This window comes from Amblyomma mixtum, chromosome 4, assembly GCF_055824585.1.
Source record: "Amblyomma mixtum isolate Tamu chromosome 4, ASM5582458v1, whole genome shotgun sequence".
Classification (NCBI taxonomy): Eukaryota; Metazoa; Arthropoda; class Arachnida; order Ixodida; family Ixodidae; genus Amblyomma; species Amblyomma mixtum.
Window position 1 is genome coordinate 69,427,426 of NC_143015.1, and position 23,179 is coordinate 69,450,604.

At 49.9% G+C, this 23,179-nt stretch overlaps 4 protein-coding genes and 6 non-coding genes across 10 annotated transcripts; all 10 read left to right on the forward strand.

Annotated features, from left to right (window-relative positions):
* Positions 1–5,699: 5,699 nt before the first annotated feature.
* On the forward strand, positions 5,700–5,771 carry TRNAD-GUC (transfer RNA aspartic acid (anticodon GUC)). Its single transcript has one exon. It is a non-coding gene; the product is annotated as a tRNA-Asp (tRNA).
* Positions 5,772–6,348: 577 nt separating this feature from the next.
* On the forward strand, positions 6,349–6,420 carry TRNAD-GUC (transfer RNA aspartic acid (anticodon GUC)). Its single transcript has one exon. It is a non-coding gene; the product is annotated as a tRNA-Asp (tRNA).
* Positions 6,421–6,869: 449 nt separating this feature from the next.
* Positions 6,870–8,080, forward strand: LOC149346832 (uncharacterized). Its single transcript, XM_089585457.1, has one exon. It carries the CDS (start codon positions 6,893–6,895, stop codon positions 8,078–8,080), a length of 1,188 nt encoding a protein of 395 aa, XP_089441583.1. The 5' UTR covers positions 6,870–6,892.
* Positions 8,081–11,986: 3,906 nt separating this feature from the next.
* TRNAD-GUC (transfer RNA aspartic acid (anticodon GUC)) lies at positions 11,987–12,058 on the forward strand. Its single transcript has one exon. It is a non-coding gene; the product is annotated as a tRNA-Asp (tRNA).
* Positions 12,059–12,148: 90 nt separating this feature from the next.
* TRNAD-GUC (transfer RNA aspartic acid (anticodon GUC)) lies at positions 12,149–12,220 on the forward strand. Its single transcript has one exon. It is a non-coding gene; the product is annotated as a tRNA-Asp (tRNA).
* A 90-nt stretch (positions 12,221–12,310) lies between these two features.
* On the forward strand, positions 12,311–12,382 carry TRNAD-GUC (transfer RNA aspartic acid (anticodon GUC)). Its single transcript has one exon. It is a non-coding gene; the product is annotated as a tRNA-Asp (tRNA).
* A 122-nt stretch (positions 12,383–12,504) lies between these two features.
* On the forward strand, positions 12,505–13,701 carry LOC149346836 (uncharacterized). The gene has a single exon (XM_089541435.1). The coding sequence runs from the start codon at positions 12,505–12,507 to the stop codon at positions 13,699–13,701; it is 1,197 nt and encodes a 398-aa protein (XP_089397561.1).
* A 2,176-nt stretch (positions 13,702–15,877) lies between these two features.
* LOC149346837 (uncharacterized) lies at positions 15,878–17,380 on the forward strand. The gene has a single exon (XM_089585458.1). It carries the CDS (start codon positions 15,965–15,967, stop codon positions 17,297–17,299), a length of 1,335 nt encoding a protein of 444 aa, XP_089441584.1. The 5' UTR covers positions 15,878–15,964; the 3' UTR covers positions 17,300–17,380.
* Positions 17,381–17,579: 199 nt separating this feature from the next.
* Positions 17,580–17,651, forward strand: TRNAD-GUC (transfer RNA aspartic acid (anticodon GUC)). Its single transcript has one exon. It is a non-coding gene; the product is annotated as a tRNA-Asp (tRNA).
* Positions 17,652–17,804: 153 nt separating this feature from the next.
* On the forward strand, positions 17,805–19,055 carry LOC149346839 (uncharacterized). Its single transcript, XM_089541436.1, has one exon. The coding sequence runs from the start codon at positions 17,805–17,807 to the stop codon at positions 19,053–19,055; it is 1,251 nt and encodes a 416-aa protein (XP_089397562.1).
* Positions 19,056–23,179: the final 4,124 nt, after the last annotated feature.

Consider the following 23,179-nt stretch of genomic DNA (forward strand, 5'->3'; position numbering starts at 1 on the left):
AGTAAACCACTACTACTACTACTACCCAGTCCTGGTCGACCAGCGAAACACGAACATGCTCCGGCTCATATGCTCCGGCAAGGAGCCCGACGGTAGCTCGCATGACATCCGTCAGCAGATTTTCGCTTTACTAGCTTGATGACTTTGACGACAGAGCTCTTTAATTTAACACCTCTGGATTAATTCTGACCAACGATGATGACATAGTTCGGTCTATCTTCCCCTTAGGCTAGAAAGACACTTTTCTAGCTGCGTTTCTGGAAAGGAAGTTTTCCATCAGGAAGTGATGATTTCATGATAGCTAAAGCTTGCTGGAAGCGAAAAATTTCCACCTGGAAACAAGAAACGCTCTGCTGGAGTTAGGTGCACCTAATATTTTTGAAAAACTTTCTCAGGGGTCAAATTACTCTACCGCGTATTTCGAATGTACAAAATCAATCGCTGTCGGTGTCAAGAGAAGCGGCGGTGCGTTCGGCAGTATCGCCGCTTTGCCGTGCATCTGAAAAACTCGAAGGAAACTCGGTAAACAAGGGCAGCGAGAATACCTCATGAGCGTCGGTGATAAACAAGCAAAGAGCGGCGCCAATAAACACAGAAATCAACTTCCGCGGCCCCCGCGATAAAGATAAATATCAAGTTTCGCGCGCTTCCGTTGCGATCATGTAGTGAAACCGAAACCAAGAAAAGGCGTTGCCGTTGACCGCGCGACACGCCGCAGCTAGAAATCAGTTCTGCTTATCTCCGCAGAAGGGTAGCACAATCGAATTTCAAACGCTTCTTGTAATTCCTAAGAGGTAGCAGCACCTCGCCGTTCAAAAATGTTTATCATCATGGCGCGAAATTTCAAACGGAGAGTTCAAACCGTTCCCGTACGACGAAGACCTTGCGGGACGGAAAACTGCCACCGTACGCATGCGGCAAAAATCATCAAAGGGTTAATCGATTAGAGCCTATATCAGCGCCGTAGGGCCAGGAAGCCACCAAGCAATCACTATCGCATGGCCTCAATTTCTGCCAGGCGTGAAGGGTGCCATAAGGTGCCATAAGGTGACAGTGATGGATGGGTACCACACAAAAGTTTTTGGAGCGCAGTTCCTTGGCATCCGTTCCTTGCTTGCGAGCCATCGCCGTTGACGGCGTAACCAGCAGAGCTACAGCAAAGTGAAGAGCACGGCGAAGGATGAAAGCAGGGTAATAGCAGAGGGAGGGCTCGTAGCCACTACTCTGAACGTGCGGGCCAAACGAAGACGGTCCTTTGGGGCTTCAGCTTGCCTCCTTGAAGCAATGAGACAAGGTTACTTTAAAATTGAAACTCGGTTTAGAGGAAAAGAAATAGCGCAGTAACTGCCTCACTTTTCAGTGGACACCTCAACGGCAGCAACACTTGCTGTTGGGCGAGTTGGTTTGTTTGTTGGTTGCCCATGGTTGGACAACCATGTTTGTTGGGGCGAGTTGGTTGTCCATGCTGGCAGGACACAGTGCAAGAAAGAACAGAACACAAGAACCGCGCTCCGGCCGTCGTGTTGTCCTCGTTGTTCTTGTGTGTGGAATCAAAGGCATGTAAAAAAAATTGGCAGCTCAGCTATGCCAGGATATACGTAGCGAAAGCTACAGTTCCCTGGTTACGCATGTTGTCTTGTTGCTGTGACTGTAATGTTAAGCATTGAAGAAGTATTCGGTGAAAAACATTGTTTATTTATTCAATTGTTTTTACAGACATAAACACTGCCCGATGATCGGCAAAGTAACACGCGGTAAAGTAACACGGCGGGTGTAGTCAGGCCGGCGCGGCTCCTCGCGCGGCGGCGGCGGCGGCGGCGAACTCTGAGTCATGCGCCGCGCACCTGCTGCTGCTCTTTGGTTTCGCGCATGCACACTATCGGCCTCCCAGGCTCACGGCCAAATGCTCGACTGGGTAGCGTAGTGTAGCTCTCGCTAGAAAATTAGCTGCGGTTCAACTACTGCTGAACTTGGTTAGAGAGCGAAAGCTATGGCGTATCGGGTAACTGTACGCGACTTGGCGTCTGTAATGTTGTGCGTTCCGGACACTGGATAGGCAGCGCGCCCATCCTGCCACCCTGGTAGGTGGCAGTTAATGGTAGATCGCTAGAGTTTTTTCACCCAATGAAAGCTGCTGTCTATTCCTGCCGTGTCGCGTGTCTGTCACAGCGTTGTGAACGGTAACGCAAGCAGGGCACTTTGGTTGAGCTACAAGAGTTAGAGAGGATTAGCCCAGCTAGGTGCCTATGTAGAAGATATCACTGCCATAAAAGTAGACCTTCAGCAGTTGGAACCTGAAAGATACAAAGGGGCCTTCATAAGGTCTCGGTTCCTTAGGTTTCTGGATGAGCAACCATCTCGACGGGCCCTCAGTGATAAAAGGCAGACTGCTCTTGCTAAAGAGAGACAGAGAGAGAGAGAGGGAAAGGCAGTGATGTTAACCAGAAAGGATTCCGGTTGGCCACCCTGCACAGGGGAAGGGAATGAGGGGAATTAAAGAGGAAAGAGAGAAGTAAAGGGAAATAATCACAGTCTGTCAATTAAGGCAGTCGCTCTCAAAAAGCGAAAGAGTGCCTTGTAAGCCTTGATGGCAGTTGACTGTTGTGGCCACGGACCGAGGATCTTGGCCTCTGTGAAAGGGCGAGGGTCCAGGCGGTCCAGAGCACATCGCAGCTTATGTCTTTCGGCTACAAAGGCAGGGCACTCACACAAGATATGGGTGATTGTCTCATCACAGGCGCAGTTCACACAAGAAGGGCTGTCGGCCATCGCGATCCGGAAAGCATACTTATTCGTGAAGGCAACACCGAGCCATAGACGACACAGTAGTGTTGCTTCACGACGCGCTACATTAAACGGAAGACGGAGGCGCAGTCCAGGGTCCAAAGTCCTGAGGCGACGGTTGCACAACTCACCAGAGTTCCACGCTGAAAGTGTGAGCTCCAGCCTCAAGGAACGAAGCCCACACGCTGCGTCAGCTCTCGTTACGGGGATATTAACGGGGATTCCGTCATCGTGGGCAGAACGGGCAGCTTCGTCAGCCTGGTGATTGCCATGAATGCCGCAGTGGCACGGCAGCCACTGGAAAATTATGTTATGTCCTTTCAATGTGGCGTCATGGTAGAGCTTGCGGATTTCGGCAACGAGTTGTTCGCTCTTGCTAAAGAAATAGTGGAAATTCAGTATGGTGGTTGCCCATACAGTGATGGTCCTGGTTTTGCTGATGCCCTCTCTGACTATTATCGGAAGCTGTTTGGTGAGAAATGTGAGATCAAATTTTAGTCGCTTATTCGAAGCCTTTCCCCGACTTGATGATGGACAGCGTGCTGTAGTGGAGGGGCCTATCACTTTGGACGGAATTAAATCTGCCATTTCTGACCAATGGCCCAGAAATCTCCTGCGCCAGATGGAGTTACTAGCGAGTTCTGTAAAACATTTTTCACTTGCCTAGCGCCTGTCTTGATGGAGGTTTTCCAGGCTTCTTATAATATCGATTTTTGCCCCCCCCCCCCCTTTCTATTCTGGGCGTACTATATTAATTTCAAAAAGCACAAATACAACTCGGCTGAAAACGATTGAGGGATATCGTCTAATTTCCCTCTGTGGTGTAGATGACAAACTTTTTGCAAAGGTTCTTTTCAATCGTCAGCAGCTTACTGTCGCTCACTAAATAGACATGCATCATGTCTGCGGTATCAGAGGCCGCAGCATCCAAACCGATATTCATATTGCACGTTCAGTATTGGAGACGGTATCAGATGAGACCGGACAAGTAGCTCTAATTCAGATTGACCTTGCCAAGGCCTTTGATAAAGTTCTTTACGATTTCTTGTTTGCGGTCTTAGAGCATGCAAATATCGGAGATGTTTTGCTTAGAGGCATAAGACTGTGCTATAAAGAGTCTTATACAAGGTTAATGGTTAGCCAAGAGCTAACCAAACCTATTTCATTGAAATTATCTGTTCGCCAAGGCTGTCCATTATCGCCTTTTGTTGTTTGCCCTATATCTTGAACCCTTTTGCCTCAGTATCGTTAACAGCGCAACTATCCGTAGTTTCTTCCCGGCGCAATGTGAAATTAAGATTTTAGCCTATGCAGATGATGTCGCCCTCTTTTGCTTTGGTAAAACGAGCGTTGATGCATTACATTTGGCTGAACAGTTTTGCGAGGTATCAGGTGCGGCTCTTAATTTAGATAAATCTAAGGGGTTTTGGTTGGGCCATTGGGGTGCAACGCTAAGTCATTATGGTGGCATAAGCTGGGACTGTGGAACTCTTCGCTACCTAGGAGTTCCTCTAAGGGAGGGGGGGGGGGTATATGTTTTTTCAGCCAGCGTCTTCGCTTCGTCGGACGAGGTTGTTGCGACGCGCGTCTTTTCTTTCTTTCCTCTTAACTTGGCAGCGGTGGTGGCTCGGCTCGAGCCAGTCGGCAGGACCGTGCACTTTTCTTTTCATCCTTCTCTCAGTCGCAACAACACAACAACAACAATAGTGGAGCCTTTGGATTCACAGATAATCTCCATGAGGCGACAAACCCAGGCTTGGTTGGGTAGGGAACTGTCAGAGTCTGCTCGAGCTCAAGTCTGAAACATTTTTTTATTTGCAGAAATTGCCTATGTGCTGCAGGTTCTCGACCGTGCGAGGAAGAAAGCGCAGGAGATGAACAGAACATTTGCTACCTTCGTGTGGCGTTCCCAACGAGAACCCATGCGTTACCAGAACCTATTTCTTTCTCTAAAGTCTGGTGGAATAGGCATTGTTCACTTATTCGTGCATCAGATTGTTTCGCGTTTTATCTTTTTCAAACCGCCAAACCATCCTTCTTTAGTAGCTGTGATTATTAGGCGTCTCAGTGCTCATTTGCCTTTCCTGTTCGCACCGACTGGACACACTCGTGAGGGGCCTTTATGGGGATTCCTAAAGGAAATTGCTGATACCTTCAATTTACTGACGGTACGCTTTTCCTTAGACCAACTGTATAACCTCACCAGAAGGCACTTAAAGAGTACTTGTTTCTGTACCGTTGTATCGGCAACCTTTTCTGGAGTTCCTTGACACCAGTGTTTTAAAACGTGTTAGGCGAATGTGCATTTCTTCTGCTGCAAAAACATTCTCCTTAAACTGCACACATCTACGCTGCCTGTGAAGGCATGGCTTCATGCTAAGGAGATGCTTGTGCCATGGACGGTGAATTGCCACCTGTGCAATACACCAGAGGCAATTGACCATTGTTTTATTCTATGCATTCATGCTGTCTTCTTCTGGGACATATATTACAACGAACAATTAAGAAGGACATTGACATCACACCCTACAGCATCCGTTTTTTGCCTGTGGAGACGAACTGTGCTGTGCCCTATGATCTATTTATGTTGCTGGGACTATTTAGACTCTAGAAGAGCCGAATGATGGACCTCCACGCCGAATCACCACGGTCGTCGAGATCTTTGTTTCGTGAACAATGCGCTTTGGCGCGGTGAGTATACACCTCGCGCTAGCATGGTGCAAGTGGCGAAATGCCTCCTCTCTGGACTGCTGGAAACCGGTCCCGCCGCCGCTGGATGCATGTGTGTGTCTCCCAGACCTTTGATGTTTAGGAAGGTGGGGTTATGCGGGGGTTAGGCCTAGTGTTTTGTTGCGTAAGCATGCTTAGATTTTTTCTTTTCGGCACTATTTCCATGCAATAAAGGAGAAAAAATCTCCTCGTTAGTATAGTGGCCAGTATCCCCGCCTGTCACGCGGGAGACCGGGGTTCGATTCCCCGACGGGGAGCTTTACTTTTTTTTCTCTCCATGCCGGCACATTTACTGGCAGTAGAATTCTCTTCCATGGCCAACACCGGTGGCTCCCCTCTTCCATCTCTCCTCGTTAGTGTAGTGGCCAGTATCCCCGCCTGTCACGCGGGAGACCGGGGTTCGATTCCCCGACGGGGAGCTTTACTTTCTTTTCTCTCCATGCCGGCACATTTACTGGCAGTAGAATTCTCTTCCATGGCCAACACCGGTGGCTCCCCTCTTCCATCTCTCCTCGTTAGTATAGTGGCCAGTATCCCCGCCTGTCACGCGGGAGACCGGGGTTCGATTCCCCGACGGGCAGCTTTACTTTTTTTTCTCTCCATGCCGGCACATTTACTGGCAGTAGAATTCTCTTCCATGGCCAACACCGGTGGCTCCCCTCTTCCATCTCTCCACGTTAGTATAGCGGCCAGTATCCCCGCCTGTCACGCGGGAGACCGGGGTTCGATTCCCCGACGGGGAGCTTTACTTTTTTTTTCTCTCCATGCCGGCACATTTACTGGCAGTAGAATTCTCTTCCATGGCCAACACCGGTGGCTCCCCTCTTCCATCTCTCCTCGTTAGTATAGTGGCCAGTATCCCCGCCTGTCACGCGGGAGACCGGGGTTCGATTCCCCGACGGGGAGCTTTACTTTTTTTTCTCTCCATGCCGGCACATTTACTGGCAGTAGAATTCTCTTCCATGGCCAACACCGGTGGCTCCCCTCTTCCATCTCTCCTCGTTAGTGTAGTGGCCAGTATCCCCGCCTGTCACGCGGGAGACCGGGGTTCGATTCCCCGACGGGGAGCTTTACTTTCTTTTCTCTCCATGCCGGCACATTTACTGGCAGTAGAATTCTCTTCCATGGCCAACACCGGTGGCTCCCCTCTTCCATCTCTCCTCGTTAGTATAGTGGCCAGTATCCCCGCCTGTCACGCGGGAGACCGGGGTTCGATTCCCCGACGGGCAGCTTTACTTTTTTTTCTCTCCATGCCGGCACATTTACTGGCAGTAGAATTCTCTTCCATGGCCAACACCGGTGGCTCCCCTCTTCCATCTCTCCTCGTTAGTATAGCGGATTCCATTTCCGGCCACCGAGCGTGACGGACGTGTGTGTCATGGGCTCCGTAGGAGCGGCTTCAGCGGCCCAGCAGGGCCGCGGTAACAGGAATATTGCTTCAGACAATGAGTACCAAGTTGTTTTGCCTAGTTTGCCAACAGGGCGTTTTGTTTTGAACACCGTTTTTCTACACTGTGATGTTAGGGCCCGCCCGTATCGGGCAGAAGATTTTCGCGATGCGCTCGCCGAGTTATCGCTCCTGCCGGAAGTGATTGCCCTCGGAGCCTACCGCATGAGCCATGTGTGGGCGGTGACTTTCAAGGACGAAGATGCGGTGAAAAAGATTGTCGGCATGGGTGAGCTGCTGGTGAAAAAGTGCCGCTGTATCGTAATTGATCCTGCCAACCAGGACGTTCGCATGAAAGTGCATTGGTTGCTACACAGCGTGCCCGACGACGACGTACGGTTTGCCTTCGAGCCGTACGGGAAGGTCACAGACGTCGGCCGAGAGCGGTGGCGGGTGCATGGCCTAGCAGATAAGGGCTCAACTACCAGACTGGTCACCTTGAAGTTGAAGCCGGGCGTAAAGTTGGACGACCTGCCGCACCAGGTGAGCGTCGCCGGAGAGTTGGCCCTCGTGGTCGTGCCAGGTAGGGCTCCGCTCTGCCTTCGGTGCCGTGGCACGGGCCACATTCGTCGCGACTGCCGCATCCCCAAGTGCAGTGCGTGCCGACGCTTCGGTCATGAGAGCAGCCAGTGCGAGCGGACGTATGCCAGCGTAACAGGACTGACAACCACCGACGACGCCTCAAACCTGCTCATGGACGAGGCGGACATGGAGGATGCAGCAGCATCGGTGGCAAGTGCAAGAACGGAGGTAGCCGAAAATACGGTGATTCCACTGCCGCAGCAGGAGCAACCCGGAACCGAAGCGGTTACTGCAGAGCAGCATCAACCGCCTTCGCAGGATTCTTCGACAGCTGTGAGCGCCGAGCTGAAAACCTCAGTTGATTATGAAGCGGCTCCCAGCACCTCAGAACCCGAGGTTATGGACATCCTTAGCGCTTCAGCCAGCCTGCTGGCGGGGAAACGACCACACGACAAGACCCTTAGCGTTGGGACGAAGGAGGACGGCGGGGGCGGAGACGAGCCACCCACCAAAGCCCCAGGTATGCGGAGGTCTACCTTGAAGCCGCGACCGAACATTCCGGTCGATTCGCGGCAGGCGGGTAAACCGCCCCCGTAAATTTAGTTTGTCCAGCTAAGGTGGGTTGGGAGGGGTTTCCGTAAACGCCATGGCTCTCATCATGAGCGGTTCGTTTTTCGTGTTCGGGCTTGGAAAGAGGTGCCAAGTTTACTTGGACTGTCCTTTTTTGTTGGTTAGAGTTTCTTTTTTTTTTCCTGGCCTTCGACGCGCTTATCGCCACAGTATCATGACCACAGACCCTTGGGCTATTGTAATGGGCACCATTCTACCGTGTAACCATGGCGGTTAATATCGAAAGAGCGCTACGGGTAGCGACGTTAAACGTACGGGGCCTTGGAGCAAGACGACGACAATGTCAGCTTAGTCGCCTTCTCTTAGATAATGACTTACATATAGTGGGAATCCAAGAGACAAAAATTGAGAGCCAGGAGCTCACCGACCGAATGGTGTCCAATTTTCGTGCTCATTTCGATGTGTGTATTTCTCACGCGATTGGTGGATCAGGTGGTTGCGCCATATTCATACGCAACAACTTTGGAATCTGCGTGCAGTCAGTATTTTCATATGACAGTGGACGCCTCTTAATCGCTGATATCGTCTTTGGCGAATTGGAGTGTCGCGTCATCTGTGTATACGCGCCGAATATTGACATGGAACGGCGGGCATTCTTTGAAAGGCTTGAGGCGTACCTAAACTGTCAGAAAGTGATAATACTGCTAGGCGATTTTAACTGTGTTTGCAATGTTGATGACCGCGCAAAACATTCGCGTGTTCGTGACAAGAGTGCAGAATTTCTTAATACACTTGTGCACGAATATGACCTTGAAGACATTGGTAGCGTTTTCGCCAGCGGTACTCGTCCGCAGTTTACACACTTCCAGCAAGACAGCCATGCAAGGTTAGACAGATTATATGTCTCTGCCGAATTGATACCAATGTGTAGCGAGTACGAAGTGAAACCCATCGCATACAGCGACCACTGCTTGGTAACGGCCGCCTTTGGAAAGACGCAGAGGAAACGAATCTTTAGCTGGGACTTGTGGAAAATGAATGCGCAGCTGTTGGATGACGAAGCTTTTGTCGACGCTGTAACGAAAGAACTGAAAAATTTGACTGCAAGCGAGCCAGAAAGTTACGCCATTCGTTGGGAAGATTTTAAGCAGAAAGTAAAAACAATGGCTATTGAAAGAAGTAGTGTCATTCGACGCAATCAGAAAGAAGCAGAGACAAAGCTTCGCCAGCAACTGCAGTTTTTTGTTAGTATGGAGAATGTCGAACCTGGTCTGTGTGTTAGAGGAATAAAGGAAGTGAAAACTGAACTTGAACGGATAGATTCGGAGAAGTACAAGGCGGCAGTAGTGAGATCAAGGTCCGAGAAGCTGTGGGCGGGAGAAATGCCAACCAAGCGGGCTCTCTCAGATGAAAAAAGATACGCATGTCAAAAAGAAATCCGCCAACTAGCTATAGGTGAAAACGTCACGTCTAACAGAAATGAAATTAAGCATGCGATTGCCGAGCACTTTAAAGAAATTCTAAGCCATCCACGGGACCTTAAAGATTGTTTCCAAAAAGAATTCCTTCCGTTGATGCCAAAGCTTGACGAAGAAGTAAGGACACAGTTAGAACAACCAATCACACCAAGTGAGATAGAATGCGCAATAAATGAGCTGGCAGTCGGGAAAGCACCTGGGCCGGATGGCTTAGGGGCCATTTTCTATAAAACCTTCCGGTCTGAGGTTGCCCAAGTTCTTTATCACGTTGTTAGCGAAGCGTATGACCAGAAAAGACTACCCTTGTCCTTCACAACCTCGCATATCGTGCTAATCCCGAAGAGTGATGATGCTCAGAAACGTTTGTTGCCAGGCTCATATCGCCCAATAACTCTTGCTAACGTCGACTATAAAATATTCACCAAAGTTCTAGCAAAGCGACTGCAAGGTGTTATTAAGAAGTTGGTTGGACCACACCAGACTTGTGGCATTAAAGGCCGCACTATCGCGACGAATGTGCACGTGGCTCGAAGCGTGCTCGAGTGTTGCGACGTGCTGGGCGATCACGTCGCGATGATGCAGCTTGACCTGGCAAAAGCCTTCGACCGTGTCTCGCACGAGGCATTGCTCTGCATACTTGAACACACAAATGTGGGCAGTGTGATTACGGAAGGCGTCACGATGGCGTACAAAAAATGTACAACGCGTATTATTGTTAACGGTGAGCTCACTGATAGCTTGTGCGTGCTCTCGTCGGTGAGGCAGGGATGCCCCCTTTCACCACTGCTGTTTGCCGCTTATCTTGAGCCACTCTGTCTGGCGATGGAACATAATGCGCGCATAACAGGTTACAGACTACAGGCTGCCGAAGTCAAAATTCTGGCGTACGCGGATGACATCGCGGTGTTCTGCGCCAGCAAAGATAGCATTAGAGAGGCAACTAATGTCGTCGAAAAGTTTTGTGATGCGACTGGAGCCCAGATAAACTGGGATAAAAGTCATGGCTTCTGGCATGGCGATTGGGTGGACACACCAGAAGCCTTTTGTCGGCTCACCTGGTCAATGGTGCCAACGCAGTACCTTGGTGTGCCTCTCGGAAATTATCGCGACCCTGAACCGTACTGGAGGGATCAAGCCTTGATGGCTAAAGAAAAGGCGAACGGGTGGCAAGGCAAGCAACTGTCGATGTTTTCTAGAGCCACTGTCTGCAACCTTTTTTTGATATCAAAAATCTGGTACGTCATGAATGTGTTGTGTGCGGCGAGGATGAGCATTCAAAAAATGCACCGGGTTTTTGCTATTTTTATTTGGGCCTCGACTTGGGAGCGGTCCAGTCGAACGAATTTGTTTTTGCCTGTAAAGAAAGGAGGTCTTGGCCTGGCTCACTTGTTTCTGCGACAAATTGTGGCACGCTTTGTTTTTTTACGGGATCAGAATGATATCTTCCTGCGCACAGTTATACAAGTAAGACTGTATAGACTTCTGCCTGGATTCGTAGTCTCGTCTGTGCAAAATATGTGCGGAAGGGTGACTGGATACCTGCATGAAGTTGTTTTATCGTATAGGCTGTTGAATGTACGGTTTTCCCAGCAGTACCTGTCAACCGTTACAAAGAAAAAAACTCTACAGAGACCTTGTAGATGTCATGCTCCCTGTACCTTTGTACCGTTCTCCACATCGCGGTGGCCCAGGACAGGACGTCCTAAAAAGAGTGAAGAAAATGCCTATACTACCCTCCGCCAAATCGTTCTTTTTCAAGTTACATACAAACACCCTCCCAGTTAAGACCTGGCTTCACGATAAAGGACTCTTCATTCCCTGGAACACTGACTGCTTTTTATGCAAGAAACCCGAAACAATAGAACACGTATTTCTAGACTGCTGGGACCCGATCTTTCATTGGGATGTACTCCAAAGAACTTTAAAAAAACAGTTACCCCTCGATCCGTACGGCATACGTTTCTTGCCTGTGAATCCCTCAGAGGAAATACCTTATGACCTCATTATGGTCCTGGGCCTCCACGCGGTGTGGAAAACACGAATGCAGTTTGAACACGCGGACTTGGTTGTTCGCCCGGTTCGCGAACATTTCATTGAGAGCGTTGTGCGCTTAAGAAATGTGTACAACGCACTGCCTGATCCACCACAATGGATAACTGTACTAGATGGATTAATGTCGCTCAAAAAATTTTAAAGTCGTGTCGGCCGAAGTGTGGCCGCCATGTTTTATTTCTTGTAACCTCTTGATTTGTACGTCAGAATCGGCAATAAAGAAAAAAGAAAAAAAAAAAAAAACTCGTTAGTATAGCGGCCAGTATCCCCGCCTGTCACGCGGGAGACCGGGGTTCGATTCCCCGACGGGGAGCTTTACTTTTTTTTCTCTCCATGCCGGCACATTTACTGGCAGTAGAATTCTCTTCCATGGCCAACACCGGTGGCTCCCCTCTTCCATCTCTCCTCGTTAGTATAGTGGCCAGTATCCCCGCCTGTCACGCGGGAGACCGGGGTTCGATTCCCCGACGGGGAGCTTTACTTTTTTTTCTCTCCATGCCGGCACATTTACTGGCAGTAGAATTCTCTTCCATGGCCAACACCGGTGGCTCCCCTCTTCCATCTCTCCTCGTTAGTATAGTGGCCAGTATCCCCGCCTGTCACGCGGGAGACCGGGGTTCGATTCCCCGACGGGGAGCTTTACTTTTTTTTCTCTCCATGCCGGCACATTTACTGGCAGTAGAATTCTCTTCCATGGCCAACACCGGTGGCTCCCCTCTTCCATCTCTCCTCGTTAGTATAGTGGCCAGTATCCCCGCCTGTCACGCGGGAGACCGGGGTTCGATTCCCCGACGGGGAGCTTTACTTTTTTTTTCTCTCCATGCCGGCACATTTACTGGCAGTAGAATTCTCTTCCATGGCCAACACCGGTGGCTCCCCTCGATTCCATTTCCGGCCACCGAGCGTGACGGACGTGCTATCATGAGCTCCGAAGGAGCGGTGTCAGCGGCCGCTGCTGGCCGCGGAAACAGGTTTCTTGCTTCGTCGGATGAAGATTACCAGGTCATCTTGCCAACGCTACCAACAGGAAAAATTGTTTTGAATACCATCTTTATGCACGCTGATCCGAAGAACAGGCCTTACCGTGTCGAAGATTTCCGGGATGCGCTGGTTCGTCTAGGTTTGCTCCCCGAAGTGCTGGCTTTGGGGGCGTACCAGATGAATCATGTGTGGGCTGTCACAATGAAGAGCGCCGACGCGACGAAGAAGCTTTTGACTGCCAGAGATGTTAAAGTGAAAAACGGCCCGGGTATCCTCGTGGATCCGAATAACCAAGACCTGCGGATAAAGATTCACTGGGTGCTGTACGGCGTCGCGGACGAGGATGTGCACGAGGCCCTGTCCCCGTACGGAAAGGTGACGAACGTGACGAAGGAAAGGTGGCGGGCTCAAGGTGTGGTGGACAAAGGAACCACAACGCGTACCGTCACCTTGAAACTGAAAGCCGGAGTCAAGACTGACGACATTCCACACCAGCTGAGAATTTCAGGTGAGCCCGCACTTATTGTTGTGCCGGGAAGGCCGCCGCTCTGCTTGCGGTGCAAGTCGAATGGGCACATTCGATGGGATTGCAAAGTTCCGCGCTGTAGCCTATGCCGCCGCTTCGGACATAACGAGGGGCAGTGTGTGAAAACGTACGCAAGTGCGGCGGAGTCTGGCAAAGGTGATGGTTTTGTAGAACATTTAATGGACGAAGTAGAGGCCGAAGAGGCGTCAGGGGCCCAACGGGGTCTCAAAGAAGCGGATGCGGCGGCCAGCACGCCTCTTCCTTCTGAGCACGTGCCTGAAGACCGCGAGAACAGCGTTCAGGCCCCACCCACCGTGCAGCATGAGCATGCTCCGGCACCGGACTCTAGCGCACGAGAGAATTCTTTGGGCGATGGTTTGGAGGCCGTTGCCAAGGAAGACACAGCCCCCATGGACGCGAGTGAGGATGTGTGCAGCATCGGTGCGGCGAAGCGTACTCGTGAGGACGACCACAACTTGACAGGCAGTTCAGAGAACACCGAGAATGAGGAACCGCCCGCAAAGACGGTCCTAACTCGGCGCCCAAGCTTCAAGCCAAAGCCAACCATCCCACCGGAACGGAGACCTGCGGGAACAACGCCCCCGTCATGACGGGGGAAAGTGTTTTCGTTACCAGCGTGGAACTAAGAGGTGCCTGTGGCGTCGGTGAAGGGGCCGAGACACCTAAGCAGTTGCCGAGGCGCCAACCACTAGACCATTGGAGCGGTGTTGCGGCACATGGGACGTCTCTATTTGCCGAAGAGCTCAAGGTAAGACCATGCGGCTCGTTTCACTCGTAGCGAAAATGGCAGCAAATACCATCACAGCACTGCATGTAGCCACTTTGAACGTGCGAGGGCTGTCTGCGAGGCGTAAGCAGTATCAAGTGAGACGTGCTTTTTTAGAAAACAACCTAGATTTAATTGCAGTGCAAGAGACCAAGGTTGAAAGTGAAGAGCAGACGAACCGCATGGTCGAGCCTTTTAGAGAAAGATACGACGTGTGTGTGTGCCATGCTGTTGGGTCTTCGGGAGGCTGTGCGTTATTTGTTCGCAAATCCTTGGCTGTCCAATTTGAAGCATTGACTGTGTGTGAAAATGGTAGATTTATTGTCTGTGATTTTTCTTTGTCAAACGTTGAGTGGCGAAGTATCTGCGTTTATGCGCCAAATAGGGAGGAAGAACGTAGATTGTTCTTTGCAAACGTAGGGCCTTACCTGAAATGTGACAGATACGTTATTTTTCTTGGAGACTTCAACTGCGTATGCACAGCCGAAGACAGAGTTGGTAGTCAAGCTGTTCGAGACAAGAGTGCGCATTTATTGAGCGAACTGATGCTTGAAAATGACTTGGAGGACATTGGATACGCTTTATCCAGTGGTGATATACCAGAGTTCACGCACTTCCAGCGAACAAGCCATGCGAGACTCGATAGACTGTATGTTTCCACTGATTTTTTGCCAGTGTGCACGCGCTATGAAGTGAAACATGTATCTTTCAGCGATCACAGTATAGTAATCGCCACAATAGGATTAAAGCAAACGAAGTCGCTGTTCAACTGGGAGTTATGGAAATTGAATGCTAAACTGCTACAAGACGAAGTTTTTCTAAACCAAGTAAAGCAAAGTATTCAGTTTCTACTAGAAGCTCGGCCAGAAAGATCAATCGAGATGTGGGAACAGTTTAAAGAACAAATTAAGATGAAAGCCATTGAAAGAAGTAGCCTCCTAAGGCACAGTCAAAGGAAAAAAGAAAAAGATTTGCAGTGCGACCTAAAGTTTGCCCTGAGTTTGGAAAGTGCACATCCGGGCAGGTATACGGATGAAATCAAAGAACTCAAAAATAAATTAGAAGTTATCGCCCAAGAAAAGTACATGGGAGCCGTTGTGCGGGCACGTGCCGACAGACTGCTTTTAGGAGAGGCACCAACGAAGCGATCCCTATCAGACGAAAAGAGATACGCAGCAAAGAATGAAATCAAACAGATAAGGCACGGGGATTCTGTGACCACCGACCCCGATTTAATCCGGCAAGCTTTTGTAGATTACTATCGTGATTTACTCGGTCGGAAGAGAAGTGTAGACGACGGATTTGAACACGAATTTCTAAGCCTCATGCCGAAGTTAGATCAGGATGTGATGTCTGCGCTAGAAGAGCCAATCACGGTGGAAGAGATAAGGACAGCAATTGGTGAACTCTGCCCTGGCAAAACGCCTGGACCAGACGGCATAGGCGCGGTGTTTTATAAGTCTTTCAAGGATGAACTAGCAGCTGCACTGCACAGAGTACTGAAGCAGGCTTATGACGAAAAGCGACTGCCCCTGTCTTTTCGGAGAACGCACGTTGTGCTTATTCCTAAAACTGACGATCCCGTGAAACAGCTTTCAGTGACATCGTATCGCCCCATCAGCCTGACAAACATCGATTATAAAATTTTCACGAAGGCTTTGGCGAGAAGACTCCAGAGGGTGATGAAAGAAATAGTTGGGCCCCACCAGACATGCGGAATTAAAGGAAGATCAATTTTTACAAACATACATGTGGCCAGAAGCGTCATAGAGTGTTGTGATGCTTGGGGGGAACGTGTCGCCATGATGCAGATCGATTTGCAAAAGGCCTTTGATCGCGTCGTACACGAAATTCTCTTCAGCATATTAGAACACGTTAATGTAGGTTCAGTGATAATGGAAGGCGTTAAGATGGCATATGCCGAGAGTTTCACGAGCCTTATTGTCAACAAGTGCGTCACAACACCCTTTCAGGTGCTGACATCCGTGAGGCAAGGATGCCCACTGTCTCCTCTGTTGTTTGCGATATACTTAGAACCGTTTTGTTTGAAGGTTATTCATAATGAACAAGTGAGGGGTTTCCGTCTAATGGCGACTGAAGTTAAACTCTTAGCTTACGCTGATGATATAGCAGTGTTTTGCACAGACAGAGACAGCATCAACGAAACAGGGAGCATTGTAAACAAATTTTGTAGAATGTCAGGGAGCACTGTGAATTGGGGTAAATGCTTGGGTTTTTGGCACGGGAGCTGGGAGTCCAAACCTTTATCATTCCAAAACATGCAATGGACTGAATCACTGGGAAACTATTTAGGGGTACCCCTTGAGCATTACAAGGACGCTACTGAATATTGGAACTGCGAAACTGACAAAGCGCGAGAGAGAACACTAAACTGGGGAGGACGTGAGCTGTCAGTGTTTGCTCGGGCCACAGTATGCAATTTGTTTATAGTGGCGAAAATCTGGTATGTGCTTCAAGTTATGTGCATGAAGCGTGTAAATGTTCAGAAACTGCACAGAGTTCTCGCCGTTTTTGTGTGGGGCTCTACATGGGAGCGAACGAGTCGGACCAATTTGTTCCGGTCGGTGAGAGAGGGAGGTGTGGGGCTAGCCCATTTGTTTTTGAGGCAGGTCGTCTCCAGATTTATGTTTCTGCGGGACCAAAGTGATCCTTTCTTAAGAAGCGTCATACAAGTTAGGCTACATGAACTCCTTCCAAATTTCGTTGTGTCGACGAGTGACGTACGAAGCACGTGTGTCCGCGGTTTCCTGTTTGAGGTGGTTGCTGCTTTCCAGATGTTGAAAGCTCGTTTTTCTTTAGAATTTTTGTGTACTGTTTCTAAGAAGCAATTGTACAAAGATATATGTGATTTAATGATGCCCGTGCCTTTGTATCGTACCATATACAGTGCAGGCCCAGGAGGAGACGTCCTAAAAAGAGTTAAAAAGATGCCAATTCGCTCTTCAGCCAAAACATTCTTCTTCCAGCTCCACAGCAATACACTGGCGGTAAAACCCTGGCTTGAAGCAAAGGGAATCTTTGTTCCGTGGTCTACAAACTGTCTATTGTGCAGAAAGCCAGAGACAACAGAACACATCTTCCTCGAGTGTTGGGATGCCGTATTCTTGTGGGACATCCTTCAAAGAACCTTAAAAAAAGACCTCCCGTTGTCACCTCGCGGCATCCGGTTTCTACCTGTCCGAGATCTTGGTAGTATACCCCTAGATATGGTCATGCTGCTGGGCCTGCACAGTCTGTGGAAAGTGCGTATGGCAGTCCGGAATGCAGACATTGATACTCGCCCTGCGAGACAGTACTTTATTGAGAGCATTTTATATGTCAGAGATGCACTCAAGGCCCAAAATGACCCCCCAGAATGGATTGGTATCATGGATGAACTTGCAAATTTGAAACACTTTTAATGAACGCTCCACCAAATGTCGGAGGACGTATTTTAACATTTCATGTACAGTGATCTTGTTTTTCGCCAAGCCGGCAATAAAGAAAAAAAAAAAACCGGTGGCTCCCCTCTTCCATCTCTCCTCGTTAGTGTAGTGGCCAGTATCCCCGCCTGTCACGCGGGAGACCGGGGTTCGATTCCCCGACGGGGAGCTTTACTTTCTTTTCTCTCCATGCCGGCACATTTACTGGCAGTAGAATTCTCTTCCATGGCCAACACCGGTGGCTCCTCTCTTCCATCTCTCCTCGTTAGTATAGTGGCCAGTATCCCCGCCTGTCACGCGGGAGACCGGGGTTCGATTCCCCGACGGGGAGCTTTACTTTTTTTTCTCTCCATGCCGGCACATTTACTGGCAGTAGAATTCTCTTCCATGGCCAACACCGGTGGCTCCCCTCTTCCATCTCTCCTCTTTAGTATAGTGGCCAGTCATTCTACTTCCGGCCACTGGCGTGTACGGACGCAGGATCATGAGCTCCCACGGAGCGGCGACGGCGGCCATCGATGGCCGCGGAAACAGGTTCAGCGCCGAAGACAAGGAGTATGAGATCTTTTTGCCTACCCTGCCCACCGGACGTGTTGTTCTAAACACAGTTTTTTTGCACGGAGATGTGCGTGTGAGACCTTACAGGGTCGAAGACTTCAGGGACGCCCTCGCCAACACTGGTGCGCTCCCCGACGTCGTGGCGTTGGGGGCGTACCAGGTAAACCACGTGTGGGCGGTAACCTTCAGCAGCCCAGAAGCCGCGAAGAAATTAGCCGCCTTGAAGGAGCTTGAGGTAAAGGGACGCCGGTGCATTGTTTTCGACCCGGAGGATCAGCAGGTAAAGCTGCGCCTGCATTGGATGCTGCACGGCGTCGCCGATGACGACATCCGGACTGCTTTCGCGGCGTTCGGAAACGTGACCGAGGTGACGCGGGAGCGTTGGCGCGTTCAAGGAATGAAAGAGAAGGGATCCACCACGAGAACAGTGCTGCTCAAGTTGAAGCCAGGTATGAAGGTGGACGACCTGCCCCACCAGGTTCGAGTCGCCGGCGAGTTAGCTCTCGTGGTGGTGCCCGGGCGGCCGATGCAGTGCCTGCGTTGCCACGGCGCGGGTCACGTTCGTCGCGACTGCAAGGTTCCCAGGTGCTCCAAGTGCAGGCGCTACGGACACGCGGACGAGGACTGCGTCCGTACCTACGCGTCTGCGACCGGGCTCGGAGGTAAAGGAGACAGCGCGGAGCTGATGGATGTCGCGGAGGCTGAGGACGCAGCGAGGGGTACCGACGAGTTGGGCAACCTCCCTGTGTCGCTGGACACGTCGGCGACTTCAAGCGGCGACGCCCCCCTTGCCAGTGCACCAGGACTCCAGCCACTAACGGGAGACTCGCCTCAGTCAAAGGAGGCGACTTCGGGGGATGCAAAAAGCCTACCAGTGCCCATGGACTTTGTAGCGAAGGAGCCTACCGAGGGTCATCGGCAGAACACCGGTGGCCGTGCGACCACTGTGGCTACGCCTGGGAAGCGTCCCCATGGAGACACCAGCCCCGACGGCGACAAGGAGGCGGCGCCCAGCGTAGAGGAACCACCAGCAAAGACGCCTCAAGCAAGGCGGGCCAGTTTTCGGCCGCGCCCTAACCTTGCGAGCGAGAAGCGCGCCGGTGACAAGGCGCCTCCCGAGCTGGGGCAGGTGCACGCTCAGGATGACGCCGGCGGCGATGGCGGCGGTGGCGTCTAGCCATGTGCTGGACGCGAGAGGTAAGCACCACGCTTTCGGTCTCTTCTTCTTATGTAGAAATGGCTCCTGCATCTCCGCTGAAAGTCGCCTCCCTGAATGTTAGAGGTCTGGCAGGAAAGAGAAAGCAAGGCCAGCTCTTTCGGCTTTTAACGGAGCACGGCATAGATGTACTGGCTGTGCAGGAGACGAAAGTAGACGGCGAAGAAGAGACCGGGAGCATGGTGCAACGTTTCACGTCCTCGTTTTTTGCTGTAGTCAGCCACGCTGTAGGCACATCGGCTGGCTGTGTTCTTTTTCTAAAGAAGTTGCCGGGGCTAGAAGTGCAAGCTCATTTCTCTTGTATGTCGGGCCGGTGTGTTTTCCTTGACTTTCGATTGAATAACGTCGAGTGGCGGATTATTTGTCTGTACGCGCCTAATGAAGCAGAAGAAAGGGCGCAGTTTTTTTATAGCATCGAAGAGCGCCTTCGTAGTGACAGACAGCTGATCGTCCTGGGCGATTTTAATTGTGTTCTTAGTGCGCGTGATAAGACAAGCCCTCGACCCTTTAGAGATGCCAGCACACAAGTGTTATCGCTAATGGTTGAGAAATGGAACATGGAAGATGTGGCAGAGTGTCTTGAGGGATCGCGTGCAGTAAAGCTCACACACTTTCAGGGTTCTAGCCATGCACGGCTGGACCGCATTTATGCATCCGTCGATGTCTTACCTGAATGTCATAGTTACGATGTTGTGCCAGTATCTTTTTCAGACCATTGTTTAGTTACATGTTGTTTTGGGATGGTAAAGAGAGGGAATTCTTTTTCGTGGGAAATGTGGAAATTCAATAATAAACTCTTGCAGGACGAACTGTATACCAGCATAGTAAAAGACGAAATTGCAAAAATAGGCCCCGGTAAAAATATGCACATATGGCAACAGTGGGAGCTGTGTAAAGAAACTATAAAAATGAAAGCAATAGAGAGGGCTTCCTGTATACGGTTTCAAGAAAAACAGAAAGAGACAGAGTTAAAGAAGCTGCTCCATAGGCTGCTTCAACAGGAATCTCTAGCGCCGGGGAAATGGACTGAAGATGTAAGGAAAACAAAGCAAAAACTAGAATTGATGGAAGAAGAACGGTATCGGGGAGCGTTAGTAAGGGCAAGGGCAGAAGACATAGCTGCAGGGGAGACGCCATCAAAACGAGCGCTAGGGTTGGAAAAGGCAAACGCTGAAAGAAACCACATCGACAAAATAGAATGGGGCGGTGTCTTGTCGGCGGACAACGACCACATAAAAGCAGCTTTCAACGAGCATTACCAAGCGCTCTTCGCTTCCCACGTGGTAGACACTATCACGTTTAAAGATAAGTTTCTGGCGGCGATGCCGCGTCTCGGTGATGACGTAAAAGAGAGATTAGAAATGGCTATCAGTGAAGCCGAAGTGGAACATGCAATCGCCAGTTTAAACCCCGGTAAATCGCCGGGACCAGATGGGCTCAGCGCGCGTTTTTACAAAGAATTCAAGCACGAAATTGCCCCTATTTTGAACGTGATATTTAACGCAGCCTACACAGTAAATGCACTGCCTCCGTCATATGGGTCATCCCATACGGTGCTCATTCCTAAAACGGATCAAATAGATAAATTGCGACTGGTTACAGCCTACAGACCCATAGCACTTACGAACGTTGAATATAAAATTTTTATGAAGGTTTTGGCTCGGAGGTTGCAGACGGTGATTAAGGATATAGTTGGGCCACACCAGACGTGCGGGATAAAAGGGAGGTCAATAATGTCCAATATTCATAAGATGCGAAGTGTGCTTGAGTGTTGTGATGACTCGAATGGTCGGGTGGCCATTCTCCAGGTCGACCTTGAGAAAGCTTTTGACTGTGTCGATCACGAAATTTTGTTTTCTATTTTGGACCATGCGAATGTTGGGTCAGTTATCCGCAAGGGCGTGGCTCTGGCGTACCGAAACTGCACGACGAGATTGATCGTAAATAAGAGTCTGGGGGCCCCCATTAGCGTGCAGCGTTCGGTGCGACAGGGCTGCCCTCTCAGCCCTCTTTTGTTTTGTATATATATTGAGACATTGTGTATTAAAATATTGAACAATGATAACGTAAAAGGGTTTAAGTTACAAGCAGCCGAGGTGAAGCTGCTGGCGTACGCGGACGATGTTGCACTTTGTACGGTTGACCATGAGAGTATAACCGAGGCGGTCAAATGTGTCCGTGAGTTCTCTCAGGTTACCGGAAGCGGGGTGAACTGGGCCAAGTGCCTTGGGTTCTGGCATGGACGGTGGCCATCGCAGCCTGACCACTTTGCAAATGTGACGTGGGCGAAAACCCCAACCAAGTACTTAGGTGTCGAGCTTGATGGTTACCGCCAAAGTGAGCAATATTGGCAAGAGCAGACGAAAGCGCTAAGGGAGAAAGCGGAGAAGTGGAAAGGTGCCAACTTATCGATTTTCGCCAGGGCTACTGTATGTAACCTTTTTTTTATCAGTAAACTTTGGTTTGTTATGCAAGTTTTGCATTGTTCGCGTGTAAACATACAGAAGCTCCACAGGATTTTCGCTGTCTTTGTTTGGGCTGCAGAATGGGAACGCTGCAGCAGAACAAATTTGTTCCGTCGGGTAAAAGACGGCGGCTTGGGACTTGGACACCTCTTTTTGCGGCAAGTGGTCAATCGGTTTTTGTTTTTCCGCGACGTTTCTGACCCTTTCCTGCGCACTGTCTGCCAAGTTAGGCTGCGGCGCCTACTGCCGGAGTTTGTTGTCTCCACCGAAGAAGTTACGTGTGGTATTTTCGGCTATTACAGAGAGGTCGTCGCAAGTCTTAGATTTCTTTCAGTGCGTTTTTCTAATGAATATTTGTCCTGTGTAAAACGGAAAAAGCTGTACCACGATTTATGTGACACTGTTTTACCACAACCTTTGTATAGAGTCTTATACAGTGGAGGCCCAGGCTCGGACGTCTTAAAGAGGGTAAAGAAAATGCAGGTGCCGCCAGGAGCTAAGACCTTTTTCTTTAAATTACACACCGGAACGTTGCCAGTAAAGAAATTTTTTGAGGAAAAGGATTTATTTTTACCTTGGGGTTCACATTGTTTAATCTGTAAGCAGCCGGAAACAGTAGACCATGTTTTTTTACATTGTTGGGAAGGGGTTTATTTTTGGGATGTTTTGCAACGGACTATGAAGAAAGATTTCCCCCTAGATTCGCATGGCATTCGATATTTAAGCATTGATAATGACGACGGGGTTCCATTTGATTTAATTATGCTCCTGGGTCTCCACTGTATATGGCGCTCAAGAATGGCAGGCTATCACTGTGACAGGGAAGCACGCCCTGCCCGAATTTATTTCCGAGAGTGTATGGACTGGTTTGTCGCTACACAAAAAGCGGCTGCGGAACCTCCCGACTGGCTCTCAAGGGTAGAGCCTTTGTTGTCCTTGCGGGAGTTTTAATGTGACGAAGCCAGCCTGATGCTGGCTGAGTATGACTTTCAGTGTGTTCATTGTCTTGTATTATTGCGTTTGTGATTTGTCTGTTCTTTTTTGTGCAGTGTTGTTTTCCAAAGCCAGGAAATAAAGAAAAAAAAAATAGTATAGTGGCCAGTATCCCCGCCTGTCACGCGGGAGACCGGGGTTCGATTCCCCGACGGGGAGCTTTACTTTTTTTTCTCTCCATGCCGGCACATTTACTGGCAGTAGAATTCTCTTCCATGGCCAACACCGGTGGCTCCTCTCTTCCATCTCTCCTCGTTAGTATAGTGGCGAATGTTTCATATGTGAAGTCACACACGATAAACCGCCCCCTTGCACAAGTTATTATTTGTTCTTCTACTATGCCTATGTTTTTCCTCAGGAAAAGACAGCATCCCGCCGACAAACCAGCCGCATGGCTTACACAAACATTGAAATGCGAACGAAAACCAAGCACCATGTTATCTGTTTGCTGCTCATCCTCAACTTTTGTTTCTTGAATAGCCGCGATATCTAGATCTAACTCCCCGAACAGTCGGTTCAACTGCACTTGCTTACGCTTCGAGGCAAGCCCTCGTACGTTCAGAGTGCCAACTTTTAGCGGTTTCTTCAAATAAGCCATAGCGTGCACACAGCAAACAAACAACAGTG

Bases quoted from the DNA above. Each gene is read 5' to 3' on its own strand.
- LOC149346832 (XM_089585457.1), top strand. From the start codon at position 6,893: ATGGGCTCCGTAGGAGCGGCTTCAGCGGCCCAGCAGGGCCGCGGTAAC.
- LOC149346836 (XM_089541435.1), top strand. From the start codon at position 12,505: ATGAGCTCCGAAGGAGCGGTGTCAGCGGCCGCTGCTGGCCGCGGAAAC.
- LOC149346837 (XM_089585458.1), top strand. From the start codon at position 15,965: ATGGCGACTGAAGTTAAACTCTTAGCTTACGCTGATGATATAGCAGTG.
- LOC149346839 (XM_089541436.1), top strand. From the start codon at position 17,805: ATGAGCTCCCACGGAGCGGCGACGGCGGCCATCGATGGCCGCGGAAAC.